Here is a 15716-nt window from a genome sequence, read left to right on the forward strand (position 1 = left end):
AACTCCCAGCAGGCAGCGGGAGGGTGGGGGCGCATGCGCACCAGTGCCGAGCTCCCCGGGCCAGCCCCCCGCCCCTCGGGGCGCAGGGCCCGCAGCGGCGATTGGCTGCGGCGCGGCGCCAGGGCCGGCCTCTGATTGGTCGCGGCCGGCGGCGAGGCGGTTTCCGGCAGGGGGCGGGGGGAGGAGAAGCAAGATGGCGGCGGTGAGCGGAGAGGGGCCGCAGGAGATGATGGAGGGTGAGAGCCCGCGGGGGGGCCGGGCAAGGCTCGGCGCGACATGTCGCGACACGGCGCCAGGGCGCCGCTCCCCGCCGGACAGCCCGCGGAGGGGCTCGGGCAGCCCCCGGGGGTGCAGCCTGGGGCCGCCCCGGCGGGGAGAGGTGGCAGGAGGGGGCTGCGGAGGCGGCCGGGGCGTAAAAGAATAAATAAATAAAGGCGGGGAGGAGAAGCGTGCCCGCCTGCTTGGCATCGGGCCCCCAGGGCAGGGCGGCTGTGCCGGGGACACGGCTCCAGTAGCGGCAGGGACACTCGTGGGCTCTCCCTTTTTTTCCTTTTGGCAAAGGAAAATTCTCCTCTTTTTCCTTTCGCTTCGTGCCCCTGGCACTGCGGTACACGGTACTGGTTTGTTCATTTATTTTTTTCTAAAAGGTCTTTAAATGTAACGACTCTACTTCCATCTCCGTAATCTTTGGAATTGCACTTCATTGATCTAAGAAATTTCCTTTTTCCTCCAGTCTTCTTCCCAGATTGTTGGTTTTAGGAAGATGTGATGGGAGGAAAAAGTGCATCCAAAATCAAAGTAGAAACAAGGGGTAAGAGGCCTTTTATTTAAGACTAAACCTTTCAATTAGTTAATTTAGGATTTCTACTAACTGCCTAGTGGTATATGTGAGTCCTGGTTGTTATATCTGCTTGCTGCTTCTTCCCCCCGCCCCACTGCCAGAAGTAGGCTAATTCTGCTGCTGTCTGTCTCGTGCAGTTGATAAGCGGATCGAATCAGAGGAGTCGGGAGATGAAGAAGGGAAGAAGCAAGCAGCGTGCTTAGTAACAGACCTCAGCCAGCAGAGCCTGAGAGACGAGCAGAATGGCGAGAACTCCGCAGGTACCTTGCCGACCTCAGCGATCGCTTTAGGAAGCGTCATTTTACGGGGCGTGCGGTCACACACGTGTGTCAGTCCTCCGTGTTTCTCCTAGCTGCACAGGGGTTCTGTCAGTGTTAGCTAATAACGTGCATCTCTGCAAGAGAAGACTTTTAAAAAAGGATGATCGTAGTGTAATCGTTGCTAGAGTAAAGCTGCCTTCTTTTATGGATCCACTGATATTAGACCTTCATTTTTTCCTTCTTTGGCCGCGTATGGAACCGTGCTTCTCTTTGAAATCCGTACCATCGACATGCAAAGCAGCTTTTTTCATATTTTTTTGTGTGTGAAAGTTACTGCTTTCTGTAGAGAGATGCTGGAAGTGTTCATTAGAAACAAGCAAAAACAGCTCTTCGTAATTCTGCTTTAATGTGTGTAGTTTTTAACTTTAAAAATTGCCAGATTCCTTTGGAAGGTAGAGAAGACTATTTCTAGATAGGTTGAAGAAAGCTCTTGATTTTTTTTCTAAATTGAAAGTGCTAAGACATCAAAATGGCACCTTTTTGAATTCTCTTGACTTCAAACTTTCACTGCTGTTTTCCCGGTTTGTAACAGCGCATTGGGTAGAAATTTTGACAGGCTTTTCTAAGCCTGTGTGTGTCTGATGGTAATGCATGTTTTAGAGTAGCTTGCATAGAATTCGTCAGAGCAAATCAATTTCTGAAGACTCCATGTGGCAATATTTTCTGGCCTTTTAATAATGCTAGCTAACAATTTGAGATGTAATAGCTTCCTTTTTGATAGACGTGCTTGTGTAGTTGTTGGTCTAAAAATGGAAGGGAAATAATACAGAATTTTTTTTGCAGCAAATTTTTGACTGTTTATGTACTAGAAATCCCTCCTAATTTACCCTTGTTCCTTAGACTTGGTGAGAGCGTCTTCCAAACTCCCAAATTCTTGTGAGAGTTTGAAATCTCACTTCTTAACTAAATGAATTCCCTCTTGGTTGTTAACAATTCAGTGTTAACCATTAAAAAATAAATAAATCGCCCAACAAACTGGAAGTTGAACAATGGTGTGATGATATCTTGAAAAGGACAAGAGCACATCTCACAAATGGTAAATCCCAAGCACTAGGTGGTCAAAAGAACCACTCAGATCAGCCTGCCGTGGTTTTCCTTTGCGTACATGTCCCATTTTGAATATTTATTTAGCTGGCTTAATTGATTTGTGCATGTGAGGTTGTGTTTTCTATGTTGCTCCCTTGGGAATTGTAATATTAGAGAAATGACTTCAGATGACGTACTTTTATCCCAAGTGGAGGCAGGAAAAACAACTTCAGATTTGTCTGAATTGCATCGGATACTCTTTACCGTAACAACTGGATCGGCATTCTGTCTCCTTCCAAGCTGTTAGGATTCAGAAAACTTATTTTAGGGCAGAAACCAAGCAGAGGAATAATGCTGGAACGCTCGAGTTAGTTTCTTCAGCCAGCTTTTGAGTTGCTCAGCTAAAAAAACAAAACGAACAGTCCTCCACGTTGTTCGCTGAGGATCAAAAATAGAGCTCGAACAGCTGAAACTTCAATTTCATTGTTTAGCTAATTCTCTGAGGAATAGCGCCTTTGTGAGAAAGCTTCTAACAGCTATTTATAATATTTTTCATGCATATGCACTTAAAAAGTGCAGTTAGGCTTTCAGCTGCTTTAAACGGTTGCGATGCTGTGGATTTACGTAACTCAGTAACTGCTGCTCTGTACTGCGGAACTCGGCTTTCCTGAATGTTGTCGTCTTCCCTACGTTTGCAGAGCTGTCTAGCTTGCAGGCATGGGTTTCACGAAAACTTGCTTAAGTAACTTCAGTGCCAGAGCAATATTTTTTCCCCCCTTGAGAAACCTGCTGCATTAAAAATTGTGGGCTGTTTGCATACTTACTGTGTGCAAGTGCAATTGCAGTTCGTATTCTCATCACGACACTGATTTGTCGGTGTGATCAGCACACAGGCTACTATATGGGGAGTATTTATATACAGTACATAAACTTTCTGGGAGCCAACCTTATTACGGAAATGTTTATGCCTATTAGTTTTAAGTTGTTTTTATTGCTGTGAAGTTGTTGCATTTCTCCGGTGTGATTTGGTTTGGTGCCATCAGGGTTGTGTGCTTTTTGTCTGTGCTGGCACTACCAGGGCTGGTCACTCAAAGTCATATGGCAAAAAGTCCCAGAAGAAGTTCCTTACTGCTTGTACAACTCAATACGAGGGGAATTGTTTGCTTTTTTAAGAAAATGTGTTATCTCAAGTAACTGTCGTTCCAAACTTGGGCTGTGTTCCTGCTGGCTGTGAGTTCAGCTAGGCTGCTCCTTTGTCTTGGAGCACTTCGTACTGGCAGATTTTGCGCCCTAGAAATAGGTCAAAGAGCTGCAGCTGGGGAGCGTGTCCCGCTCCTCTGCTGAAGTGCATTGCTCCCCATCTGGAAGAAAAATAAGAGAATGAAGGTGCTGCCCGCTGCCAAAGTACTGACAGGCGTATGTATGCGTGTCAGTTTTGGTGGCATTTCTATACCACCACTCAGCGTCACCAAGCCTGCCAGCTCATTTCACATCCCTGAAATAGAGTTCATGCTCCCTGCTAATTTATGCTATATGCAACATTAGAAGAAGAGGGACAGAGGATTGTTTTTCAGTCTTCATTTCTGTGAGTTCCGTTAGGACTCCTTCCTGTTTGAATGCTCAGGCAAGAGCCACGGCCAAATGCAGGAAGGTAAGGCAGAGTGTGCAGCTATTAAAACCTTGGAGTCTGGCAGTATTAAAATCTGCACTGTTTGTACTGTTAATCCTTACAATATCGCAGATAATTCCAAGCATCTGTAGGAAAAACTCGTTAAGTACTGAGGATATTTGGCATTTGCATGGGCATTGTGACCATGCTGGGCTATGAATGCATTCGTTACTTCTGGGTTATGGAATGAGCTCGCATCCTGTAATGAGGAGTTAATCCAGAGCCTTTGGGACTTGGCTAATTAAATATCCTTCTAGTTTTTTGGTAGCAGAGACAGAAGCTACGCACGTGAAATGGAAAGGGGTTGCACGTTGTATGTCTGTTCTGCAAAGTCTAATTAGACTTTCTCTGGAGATTGATGCAACCAGCACACCATCCTCAACAAATGAGAATCGGGCATGAATTATTCATCGTGAATTTATCCACTAAACTTCGCTCCCTCTTGTGCTGTGATAGAAGCACAGCAAATGTTGGGCTGTCTTCCAGAGCTACAAAAGCATTTCCCAAGAAAATGTATGCAGCGTGATAAACAGTGTTTGCTAGCGTATTAGTGAGTTCATTCAAACAAAAGAAGGGAGATCCATGCAGAAGAGGGCACAACATTGCCATAAACTGGCAGTAGTTATGCAAGGAAAGCTGAAGGGTGGGATTGCTGAGATGCTTGGTCATTCTTGGCACTATCGCTAGATAGTTTAGGTGTGCTTAGATTCCCTCTTGGCACTGATGTTAGGATGTCTGAGGAGCACAGACACTTCAGAGGGTGTATCTTCAGAGAGATGATGGCCCTAACTGTAAAGAAAAAGAATCCTGCCAAGATCAACCTGAAGCCAGCGTTATTCAGCAGCCACGTAAGCAGGCTGGGTAAGGCGCTGTTCTTTCTGTCCTTTGTACTTAGGCCTGAAATTCTATTCAAAAATAAAACTTTGTTTTCATGACTAGCTGTCATGTCGAGAAGCCAGACAGGTGAAACGTATTTTTAATGCAGCAGAGTATCTGAAGTGTGCACGTGTTCCCTCTTCAGAGGGTGTTTGTCTCTCTGGATGTTAGCTGTTGTCATCTTGCCTTTTGCAATCATGTAGCAGAACTTTATAATGTATCTGCTTCTGCTGCAGGAGAAGCAGAGACACCAGTGGACATGGAGACAATTAGCCTGGATCCAGAAGCTGAGGTAAAGGCAGATTTTTGTCCTTATGGGCTTTACACAGAAGGAAGAAAAGGATAGCAAAGGCAAGTATCGACACCTGGTTATGAGGTCCGGTTCTTCTGAAGGTGCTGGCTATGCCGTCTTCCCCAGAATTGATTCAGAGCCTTTAGACCAGAAGTAGAGGTGTATTATTCTTGATCAAAATCCAAAACCTTTTGTGGGTCATTCTGAATTTTGGAATAAACATGGAGACACTGAAAGTGGGGCTATGCTGGGAGCATCACCGATGGGGTACGAGCTTTTGTGAGAATCTTTAATGAAGTGGGTGATGCAGTCAGACCCGTGATTTGTAAGAGACACAGCGACACAACTGGCCTTGTGCCTGGGCATAGGCAGCCTCCTGAGCCTGTGCACTGGAGAATTTCTGAGCCTGGGTGATGAAGGTCTCTTTGTTTGACCTGTAAAACTAGAGCATCTGGGGCTGAGCAGCATAGATGTGAAGTGCTTTAGCTGTTTGCCAGCGCCGAGTTACGTTCGCAGAACCACCAGATTGTTTGAACTACTAGCGGTTCTTACCCACCTGAGGCCTGGAACTGGAAATAGCGGGGTGTGTTCCAGTTACACCCTAGCAAAGTGGGTAGGAGAATTTTGTGCAGTACTTTATTCAAGCCAGAAAACAGAATTTGTCTTTCTCAGTAAGTTCCAAATTTACTGGAGGAAAAAAAGAAGTCCCCTATTGGTGAAACAAAGCAGAGACTCAGGAAAGGGCTGTTGCACTTTCATAGATGCTGCCTTTGCAGCTGGTGAGCTTAGGCCCCATACTTCACCTTTGGTGGAAATATCATATTCCAAAACAAATTGTCACAAGCTCTTTAAAGGGAAGTTTTTACGAGCTATGAATTTTGTAAGTCAACAATTTTCCTTACAACAAAGTACCAGGTTAGTCTTGAAGAGTGTTCTGAAACACTTGCTGAATCCCTCTGACCTCCGTTTCTCTTTCAGGATGTGGACCTGAATCATTTCCGAATTGGAAAAATTGAAGGATTTGAGGTGCTCAAGAAAGTGAAGGTAATGGTCCTAAGTAACAGAGAATGTCTCTTGGAGCTGGACATTTTGCACGTCTGATCTATTAGAGAACAAACATACGGGTCTCTCTTTGGCTGAGATCCTAACGAGTTCACCTTATGCTTGACCAAAGAAGGTTTACCCATTTGTCAAGTAGTAATAAAAAATGCTGGGGTTTTGAAAGTTGGTTTTGGAAGTGAATGAGAGAGAACAAGTCATGGTTAATTCTAAGAGATGGATTTTGTACTTGCACAGGCTTAACAAAGAATATTCTAGACTGGAAAGGACCTCTGGAAGTCTCTCGTAACTCCCTGCTCAAAGCAGGTCCAGTTTGAGCATGTTGCTCAAGGCCTTGTCCAGTTGAGCTCTTGAATGTTTCCAAGATTACATTACAGTTACACAGTCTCTCTGGGGCCCCGTTCTGGTGTCCGACCACCTTCATGGTGAAAAGCTTTCCTTCCGTAGCGTTGGAAGAAAACGAGGAAAATTCTATTAAAAAACAAAACAGAAACAAATAATCCACAAAACTTTATGGATAACCCTAAAAACTAACTGTCTGTGTGCCAAGAGGCATTACATGCTGTCATTTGTATCTATCTTCCTGATTGTTTTTAAACTTTTCTTCAACTGTTAGACTCTGTGTCTGCGTCAGAACTTGGTTAAGCGCATTGAGAACCTGGAGCAATTGCAGACCTTGCGGGAGCTGGATCTCTACGACAATCAGATTCGGAAGATTGAGAACTTGGAGGCTCTAACGGAACTTGAGTGAGTCACAGGGAATCACCAGGATTAGCCTGAGGGTGTTTTGCCACGCAGTGAGTTACATGTGCCGTGCTTATTCCAGCCTTTACCACCCAGGCCCTTCTCACGATTCGTTTGGGTGCTCTGTGAAGGACAAGGTCTGGTCTCCCTTGGTATTTAACCTGTGTGGTAAAATAATTTCATTATCCTGGAGCTCAACAGGGACAGTCAGCTGGGCACGAAATGTGTGCTCTGTGAGACAGTAAGAGTGCTAGGTGGCTGCAGCTTCTCTCCGGGTACAGACGCACTCGGGCATCCCTTGGTATTGACGATGCGAGCTCCGTGTAGCAGGCTGACCTTCCTGCGGAAAATGGCGAGAGACTTGACACTTTGCGGGGGACATGAGGAAGGAGTAGTGCTCCTCCTAGCTTCTGGCACTGGTCCTTGATCGCTCTGGAGACAGATCGTGAAACTGTTTCCACTGGGGTTGAGGAGGAGTGACCTACTTCCTGCAGTTGCAGCTGCTTCATGCTTAGGGGAGGCCCGGTCCTTGTCCGCAGAGAGGCTGAGCTTTTAGGGACGTGCATTTCCTACAGACTGTGCAGTACTGAAGGTTGGCTGCCTCCCAGAGTGGCAGCTCCACAACTGGGCAAAATAAGGTCTATCCTTTGCGTGTTACATGTCTATTTTTTTCCCTTGTTATGCTGTGGAAGTATTTTGAAAGTTATATTTATTTCTGATAAAAGAAATGCCGCGTGTGACTCAGGGCCTAGCAAAGCGCTTCTGTAGGTAGTGAGGTTCACCACCGATTTACAAATGTCCCTTCTGGAATCGTTCGTGCCTCCTGGACTGAAGAGGCCTTTGTTTTGTTTTACCTCAGGATCCTGGACATCTCGTTTAATGTTCTGCGACACATTGAAGGACTAGATCGGCTTACCCAACTTAAAAAACTCTTCCTTGTCAACAACAAAATCGCCAAAATTGAGAATTTGAGCCACTTGCAGCTGTTACAGATGTTAGAGTTGGGATCCAATCGAATTCGGGTAGGCTCGCTGTACGGGATGTTAGCTGAAGAGTTTTGAGCTCTTTGGCTTGGGATTAGCCCTTTCCAAAAGTGCAGTGCACTGACTTTTACTTGCAATTTTGCTGTTTTTATTGTTCTAGCCATTTAATGTGTAATTGCTTGTTTGCTGCGCCTGCTGAATTCTTTAATTATGTATGCATGTAGTGCCTGGCTACTAAACTACTATTGATGAATCTCTCTCTAATGCATCCCCTGTGTGCGGCCTCTTGCAGATGACAGTTTCCTCTTGATAGAGAGCCAAGCCTATCAAAACTAGCAGTTACTGCTTTCTCTTACCTTCCTGGAGGCTGGCACTGTTGAGTTCAGATGTAGTTGTAGTTTCAGATTCGTATGTATAATTGATAATTCTGTTAGTCTCCCTCAGGAAAAAGATCTTTCTTGACTTTACTCTGAAGTGCCTCAAAAAACGGATGCTCCACTGCTGAGTGCTTTATCTTACGGTTCAGTTAGTGACCTCTCCAGCTCTGCTGATTTAAAGTCTGTGCCACTTGAAGGGAAGCAGTTCTGAGTAGTCTTTGCTCTCCATAAGGCACGCTTTTCCGCATCTTGCCCAGTTCATAAGAGAATTGGTGAAACAGCCAACACAAAAGAGCTGCAATGTGCAAAGTAAACAAATTCTTTAGAAACTTCTTCGATGATGTATGCTTTAGAAAATAATGGTTACAAGTGAGCATTTTTCCAATCTGAAAATTGTATAAGTTGACACTCCCCAGTTACAGTCACTGAAAAACTGTTTGTTATGCTGAAGGAGCAGATGAAGAAAATACCTGTTTGTCCTCTATATTGCAACCATTTTGGAAGCACGCTTCTCCTTCTAGGAAAGAAGGAAACAAAAGCTATTATAAAAAGCCTTTTAAGGCAGAAATGGTTGCTGCTTTTATGAACTGGAAAAATTTCATTTTTCCCATAAAGCTAAACTGGACTGACTTCTCTATCTAAGAAGTTATTAGTTTGGAAACTAAATTACTTCTGGGAATAAATCCCAAGTGGGAGAACATCAGCCAAATAAGCAACTAGGAACCTTACAGATTGCATAGGCTGGGGAACGTGACCTAGAGGGATGCAGTTTGTGTATTCAGAAATGTAATAGGCTAAGCACACTTATTCTTTCATTTCAAAAGCTGGGTTAAAAATATTACATTCCATATCTGAACATCATTATCGTGTGGGGAAAAAAAATCCAGCTAGATTTCTGTATGGACACTTAGGTGGTATATTGCCACCAGTGTTATCAAGCCTAAAATTATATTTTAAAGAACAAGGTTGCGTTTATTTTACATGTATTTTTGCAGCACTGAGACTGTGCATGTTTAAAAAAGAAAAGTTATACTACTGTGTGGGTAACACAGCTAAACTATTTTTAGCGTTTATCTGTTAATTCTGTTCTGGCTTCTTCAAACAGCACTGCTCTGTGCTTCTGGCTGCTTTACTGGAGTGAGAAACCCGGTAATGTCTAGTGTAGGCATGAAAAAAAAACATCTTGTTATTTGAGGACGCCTAGAACTCTTCTGATAGTTTTCTGCCAGCAGGATAGCCTGGCTCCATGCTGTATAGGTGGGCATATCCTTAACTCTGTAGGACGAAAGCCTATGGGCTGTCTGTTCAGGCAGTGTTCTTGGTTCTGGGGTGCTTGATAAGTTCATACCCTGCACATGAAAGCTCCTGCAGTAATGCTGTCTGAGTTGTTTTGCTGCAAAACTCTAACCTCTTGGTGCACACTTACCCTGGAGTCTGTCATGACTTATTAAGCACTCATAGCTCTGTCCTTTTTATGTGAATGGTGAGGAAACATAATTTTATGCCTGAGCTAATGCACTTTCATGCTTTTCTTTCCAAAGTTGGACTGAGGCAACTACGAGGCAAGCACTTTATTTGTTCCCAAGTTTTTTTCCTCATGCCCATCTGTTTCATACTCTCACTTAAGCGTGGCTTTTTTATAGCTTTAAATAGCTTTTTTTTCTGATTATTTCTTCTCAATACCCTCAGAATCACAAGTATTTCCTCCTCAGGGCTGGGGGAGCTACCAATGAGAAACAAATCTATTATTTTCTTGCAAGGCCAAAGCAGGGGTAAGTCCACAGGCTAGAAGGAGGGTGAGTCCAAATATGAGCTGATAAAACAACTTACATTGAATCTGTTGGCAATTCTGGGATAGAGGTTGAAAAGATTCTTTCCTTTCCAGAGCTTACCTGTAATACGTTGTGTGCACTTGTCCCTCTTCCTCTGCCTTCCCTTGCCCAGAAGCGTGCGCACGCAGAAAACTACGTGGTGCTAGGACTTGGTGTCCTGTCACACCAGCACTGTTAGTCTCTGAAATCGCCAGGCAAGAAGGATGGGGAAAAGCTGAGGTGTCACGAGATATTTAACCACAGATGCACAGCTGTGTGTATATCTGTATCCATGTTGCTGCTTTTCTGTGAGCTGAAATCTGTTTTTAAAATTCACATCTTTTTAACAGCACCTTTTTTCTTTGATTTTTTTTTTTCTGGCTGTCCCCTGGGGGAAAAAAAAAAAGCATTTTCTTTCTTTTTACAGGAGCCTTTTCTAAATCTATCCTTCTCCCCTTTTCTTGCCATGTCTTTTTTACTCTTCTCTTCATGCTTTCTGGTGCCCCTTCCTTTGTAAATAAAGAATGGTTCGTTTTGATGCCTCACAGAGGTCTTTTCTCCCACTGACAGCTGAGCTCGGGACTTAAATTTGTGCAGTGTGTATGTTCTGTCAGTAGTGTGTGTATTTAACAGGTATATATCGCTTAAATTGGTACGTGTAAGTTCTGCCGGTAGCATGAATATATAGCCTGCAGTTAAATGTATTAACACCTTGTGTCATGCTTACCTAGATACACCCATCAGACAGTTAACCTTGCTTATGACAGAGAAACTGAGACGTGGAGCAGCTTGGCTCCGACTGCTTTAATCGTTGATGGTCAGGACTAAATTTGGGAATTACATTTTCCATTCCCAGAGTCTTTCCATTCACCGGTGACAGCTACTCTTGCTTCACAAATGAGTACCTGTGCCCTGGAAGCGCCTCATGCCCAGGGAATGTCCCCTTCAGTGCTCCTTGTGCCTGTTCGTTCTCTTCCCTGGCCTGGACGGTGGTGGCAACAGAGGACAAAGTGATGTGACAGTGACGTGACCCCTGCTGAAAGTCCGCAAACAGTAATGCTGCGAGCCAGCAGTCACAAGCTGAGGCTCGCTGTCACTGCGCTCACCCTGCTCTTTGAGGGAGGCCCTACCTTGTGCACAGTTTGTGTTTGGAACCGGCAGGCTTGTCTTGCAGCGGAGTGCAGCTGCACAGGTTGAGGCTAGAAAATGCCAGCCGCACCTACAGGCTGCAGTTTTGCATCCCAGCAACGCTGTCTCCTTTGGTCATTTTGCAGGCAATTGAAAACATTGACGCCTTGACTAACCTCGACAGCCTGTTCCTTGGAAAGAATAAGATCAGCAAGCTCCAGAACTTGGATGCACTGACGAACCTGACTGTGCTCAGCATACAGGTACTGATTCTGCTCCATATCGTTACGTGTTGAACACCCTTGTTACGGGACCAACCTTGTAACTTACAGTAAGCTCTGTGGAGTCAGTGGGTCTCTGGTGTCTGGGTCAAACTGCTTTATGGGAATAGTGAGATTTTTTGTGCTGTCTTTTCTTGTCCTTTGGTACTAAATGAGATTGACACTGCTAAAATGATAAAACAAATGCTTGGTTTTTGTGAGAGAGGACAGGAAACGAATGTTATCCCCCCACTCCCTTCCTGAGGTACTGCAGAGTAACATCAAATGAGTTATGCCAGGGAAGTGCACGTAGTGGCAGTGGCTCAGTGTCACTACCTTCTGCCTGAAGAGGGGGGAAATGTGAATAAGCTTGTGCTGAATGAAATGTGTCCTTAATGAGCTAGGGGAATGTCCCAGCCTTTTCTAGAGGGTGGAATAAATACATGACAAAGCGAGTAGATTCTGGTATCCCTTACAATTATTTCTAGGTGTTACTTGCTGTGTGTTGCAGTACCTGTAGGCATCTTATTTTATAGGATTTACAGAGCTATATATAGCAGTGTGTATCGTGACTAAAGTCATGCAACTTCCTTTAGGACCATTCCGTTAAAAAGACCTACAAAATGAATGCTATCAGTGCATAGACTTGTTTCTAAATAGACCAAGTAGAAAATTTTCAGGCTACAACTTCTGATGGGAGAGTCAGGATCTGACTCTACTAAGCTTGGAAACTCTGGCTCTTCTGGAACGTCCTTGAGCACAGTGGCACAGAGATCCAACAAACTGAGCGCACAGGATCAATGGGAAGCCAAGCAGACTATTTTCCCTTCCCATCCATGCTTCAGAGAAATACTTCTCCTCCAATGACTCGCGTATATTTTGTTTTTTAGAGTGAACTTTAACTGCTGTTACACTTTCAGAGTAACCGTCTGACCAAGATTGAGGGGCTGCAGAACTTGGTGAATTTGCGTGAGTTGTACCTCAGCAACAATGGCATCGAAGTCATCGAGGGACTGGAGAACAATGTGAGCAGGCCAAAAGCACGTCTGAACTGTTGCCCTTTAGGGAGCTTTTGTTCCTCAGCTTCCCCAGTTACACGTGGGGTCCTCAGTGTCTTGAAAAGACCAGGAAGATCCAAGTATTGGTTATCTAAAACTATTTTACATTTATGAAGCTCCTCCAGATGTTCTGGAGCAGATTTTTTTTTTGTGACTGGCAGGTGGGTGTTGGGAAGTTCAGGGCACGTGGTTAATGGAGCAGCCTGGTGGATCTTGAGCAGTGGAAAGACTTGATAGCCACTGCTGGCTGTCTCTGCAGCCTTTCAGACAGCCATCTGTAGATAACTGAGTCCTTTCCGATAGGAGTGGAGCTGGAAGTGAAAGGGGCAAGCCATGGCATGTGGCTTGCCATTGCCCGTATACGTTTCTAGATTTCTGGATAGGACTGATTTCACGGGTGTGTGTAGCATTTTCATTCTCACCCAACAGCAGGTGGCACTGTAGGAGAGATGAGAAATCTGCAACTTGGTTGATTGCATACAAGGCAGAAAAAAACTTTCTCTAAAACTATTGAGCTTCCTGCTGCAAAACGTTTATTCAGCTCTACTGCTCAGGAGGACACTTCTGATCCAATTTTTAATGGATTTCTCTTAACATACTATGAGGAAAGCTTACTTTTTAGGTGCCCGTGGCTGGCAATTGTCATTCAACCAGTAGTTGCTTTCATTTTTGCCTCATGGCTTCTGGAAGGTCAGTAACTCGGCTTAATTAAAAACAGTTTTTCTTGCTATATGTAGACAGTGAGAGTACTTGTCGTGCTGCCTTTAAACAGCTGGCAGTAACGCATCATTGCTTCTAACGACTTTCAACTCTGGCCTGACAAAGTAAGACAGAAAAGATGAAAGGAAATCCAGTGTAATGTCTTTTTTTTGTTTGTCTAGAACAAACTCACAATGCTGGACATTGCATCTAATAGAATCAAGAAGATTGAAAATATCAGTCACCTAACGGAGCTGCAGGAGTTTTGGGTAAGTGCAGGTGGAACTGTTCCCTGAAACATCTGTGCACGGTGAGAGAGACCCCTCTGATGGGGAGCAGCAGGAGGGTGGTGTCTGTCTTGGGCAGCTGTTGTGAACTCTTTCTGGTGACTGTCTTTAAGATTTTGACAGTCTGTGCAGATAGAGCATAATGATTCCCCCTAAGGAAAGAGTTAAGCCTAATGTGATTTTTGCAGGGCTCTGATTAGTGGTAGCAAGCCTATCCCTACCTAGGAAATAGGCCCTGCCTTCGTGGTTGTGGTGGTTATGAAACAGCCCTAGTGTGTCCTATTTTTGCAGATCTCATCTTTCTTTAAGTCAGCATGACTGTGTAATGAGAGAAGCTGATACTGGCTCACGACTGCACTGGAACACAGTATCGGTTTAGAGCAGACTTGATATGTTCATGTTGTTATAAATATGAAGCAAATTAAACAGTCTCTGGTTTACTTCCATTCCTAGGAGGCAGGTAACTGTTAGGGTTGCTTTTGTTATCTTTGGTATCCTGAGCAGTGAAGCCCTTTGCCATTCATGAGGCTGGTGAGCATACATTTAGAGACTCCCCACCTGAAATATTGGTACTCTGACATCTTTTGGTAGCTGTGTACAAATCTGCAGAAGGAAGAGCTACTTTAGTCCAAGGTCTTTACTATAAAACCGTCTTTGTCAGGAACACTGGCAGTCCCAATGATGAAGCAGTTTTCTGTCACTGCAATAAATGGAGAGAGGCAGCTGTAGAAAATAGAGCTGCTTACCACACAGCAAACAGGGAGCACAAAGTTTCCAGTTGACTGTGAATGCCCGATGTGAGGAAGAACAGTTGTTGAGGGAGGACATTTGATTTTTTTTTTTTTTAAAGGTGGTATTTTTGTAGTAACTGCCGATGTATCCAAAACCAAAGCATGGCTGTAGTCTCTAGGCTGGGCAGCATGTGGCCACCATGCACACTTTGCTTCCTTGCCAGACAGTTGAAGCATTCATTCCCTTGCGTGGGAATTCCTATCCAGTGCAAACAGTGAGGCAGCTCCTGTACTGACAGGAGGAGAAGCTGAATCAGAGAGCTTGGTGCTTTCTTTGGAGCACAGAAGCAGTAGTTTGTAAGAAAACGAGGAGGTAAAGGGAAGAGGAAAATGTCACTTCGCATCAGTTTGAGGCCTTCTCTTCCCACCCAAGAAGTCATGGAAGTAAAGACAGATACCACAATCAACGAAAACCTTGACATGAAGGTTTCCAACCCTTAAATGAACAAAGTATGGACTGGAATAATACATAAAGTGTTGGTCCCGGTGTTTTGCTGTGGCTTTCCCGTCAAAACCAGTCAGACTAGATGTGTTGTCTTATGTCGCAGGTCACCTGCTCCACTCTACAGACTGTAAGGAAGCTGGTGCTGGATAGCAAGGCTTGGAGTGTGAGAGAGAATGCGGAGGGCGCAGGGGGAGAAGGGATGTGTAGACAGGGACTTCTTACCTGTACTTGAAGGTTGTACTGTCACTGGGTGGTACTCCTCTTGAGCAGCCATGGTTTGGCTAGGTTCCTGCTAACCAGGCTTCGATGGAAGTATTTGTTTGTGTGAGTGTGCGCTTCTGTGCTCTGCAGATGAATGATAACCTTGTGGAGAGCTGGAGTGACCTGGATGAGCTGAAAGGGGCGAAGAACTTGGAAACTGTTTATTTGGAGCGAAACCCTTTGCAGAAGGATCCCCAGTACCGGCGCAAAATCATGTTGGCCCTCCCGTCTGTCCGGCAGATTGATGCCACGTTTGTTCGATTCTGAACCTCCTGCTGCCCTCTCTCCCCTGCCCTCCTTGGAGAAATGTCCCAATTGGGTTTTTTATCCACTTACCACTCCCCAGGTCTTCAGTACGCTGACACTCGCAGAGCAAATGGTCAATAAAAAACACTGAATACCAGATCTTGTGTACAATGCACTCATTGTTTTTGAAATGTTGTTATTATTATTATTAAATCTTAACACAAGAGACTTCCTTGTGCTTGTGTCTGTTATTTATATGGGAGGCTTCGGCAGCGACTGTTTGCCACAGACTGGAGCATTTCTACTTGAAGCCACTTGCTGACTTCTGTTGACTCTGTGACACCTTCAGATTAGTGATGTCCTTGAGAACATCACTGTCCCAGATCCAGACTCAAAGGAGGTTTGTAAAAATGTGGAAAGACAGTGACAGTGTTAACATGGGGAAGAATCTGGTAAAAATGCTCATACAGGTCATCAGATCAGAGTGCTAAATATCTGTATGTAAAACTCTGTGGAGTGTGTGTGGGGGGGACAATTCTATAG

General features: G+C 44.6%; 1 protein-coding gene across 2 annotated transcripts; it reads left to right on the plus strand.

Moving 5' to 3' along the window:
* Positions 1-78: 78 nt before the first annotated feature.
* On the plus strand, positions 79-15401 carry PPP1R7 (protein phosphatase 1 regulatory subunit 7). 2 transcript variants are annotated; one of them, XM_048077343.2, is made up of 11 exons: positions 99-236; positions 734-811; positions 979-1101; positions 4969-5024; positions 6003-6068; positions 6700-6830; positions 7687-7849; positions 11273-11389; positions 12307-12411; positions 13326-13412; positions 15018-15401. In XM_048077343.2, the coding sequence occupies exons 2-11, from the start codon at positions 769-771 to the stop codon at positions 15192-15194; spliced, it is 1068 nt and encodes a 355-aa protein (XP_047933300.2). In that variant the 5' UTR covers positions 99-236; positions 734-768; the 3' UTR covers positions 15195-15401. The 2 variants fall into 2 exon arrangements, with proteins under 2 accessions (XP_047933301.2, XP_047933300.2); XM_048077344.2 differs by lacking the exon at positions 734-811 and having other exon boundaries at positions 79-236.
* The last annotated feature ends 315 nt before the right edge of the window (positions 15402-15716 follow it).

This window comes from Anser cygnoides, chromosome 9 (assembly GCF_040182565.1).
Source record: "Anser cygnoides isolate HZ-2024a breed goose chromosome 9, Taihu_goose_T2T_genome, whole genome shotgun sequence".
Lineage (NCBI taxonomy): Eukaryota > Metazoa > Chordata > Aves > Anseriformes > Anatidae > Anser > Anser cygnoides.

What these genes read in the sequence shown, in the direction of transcription:
- PPP1R7 (XM_048077344.2), top strand. Translation starts at nt 194, where the DNA reads ATGGCGGCGGTGAGCGGAGAGGGGCCGCAGGAGATGATGGAGG. An exon ending in GAATGGCGAGAACTCCGCAG is followed by an intron (nt 1,102 to 4,968) that starts GTACCTTGCCGA and finishes CTTCTGCTGCAG; the next exon opens with GAGAAGCAGAGACACCAGTG. An exon ending in GAGGCTCTAACGGAACTTGA is followed by an intron (nt 6,831 to 7,686) that starts GTGAGTCACAGG and finishes GTTTTACCTCAG; the next exon opens with GATCCTGGACATCTCGTTTA.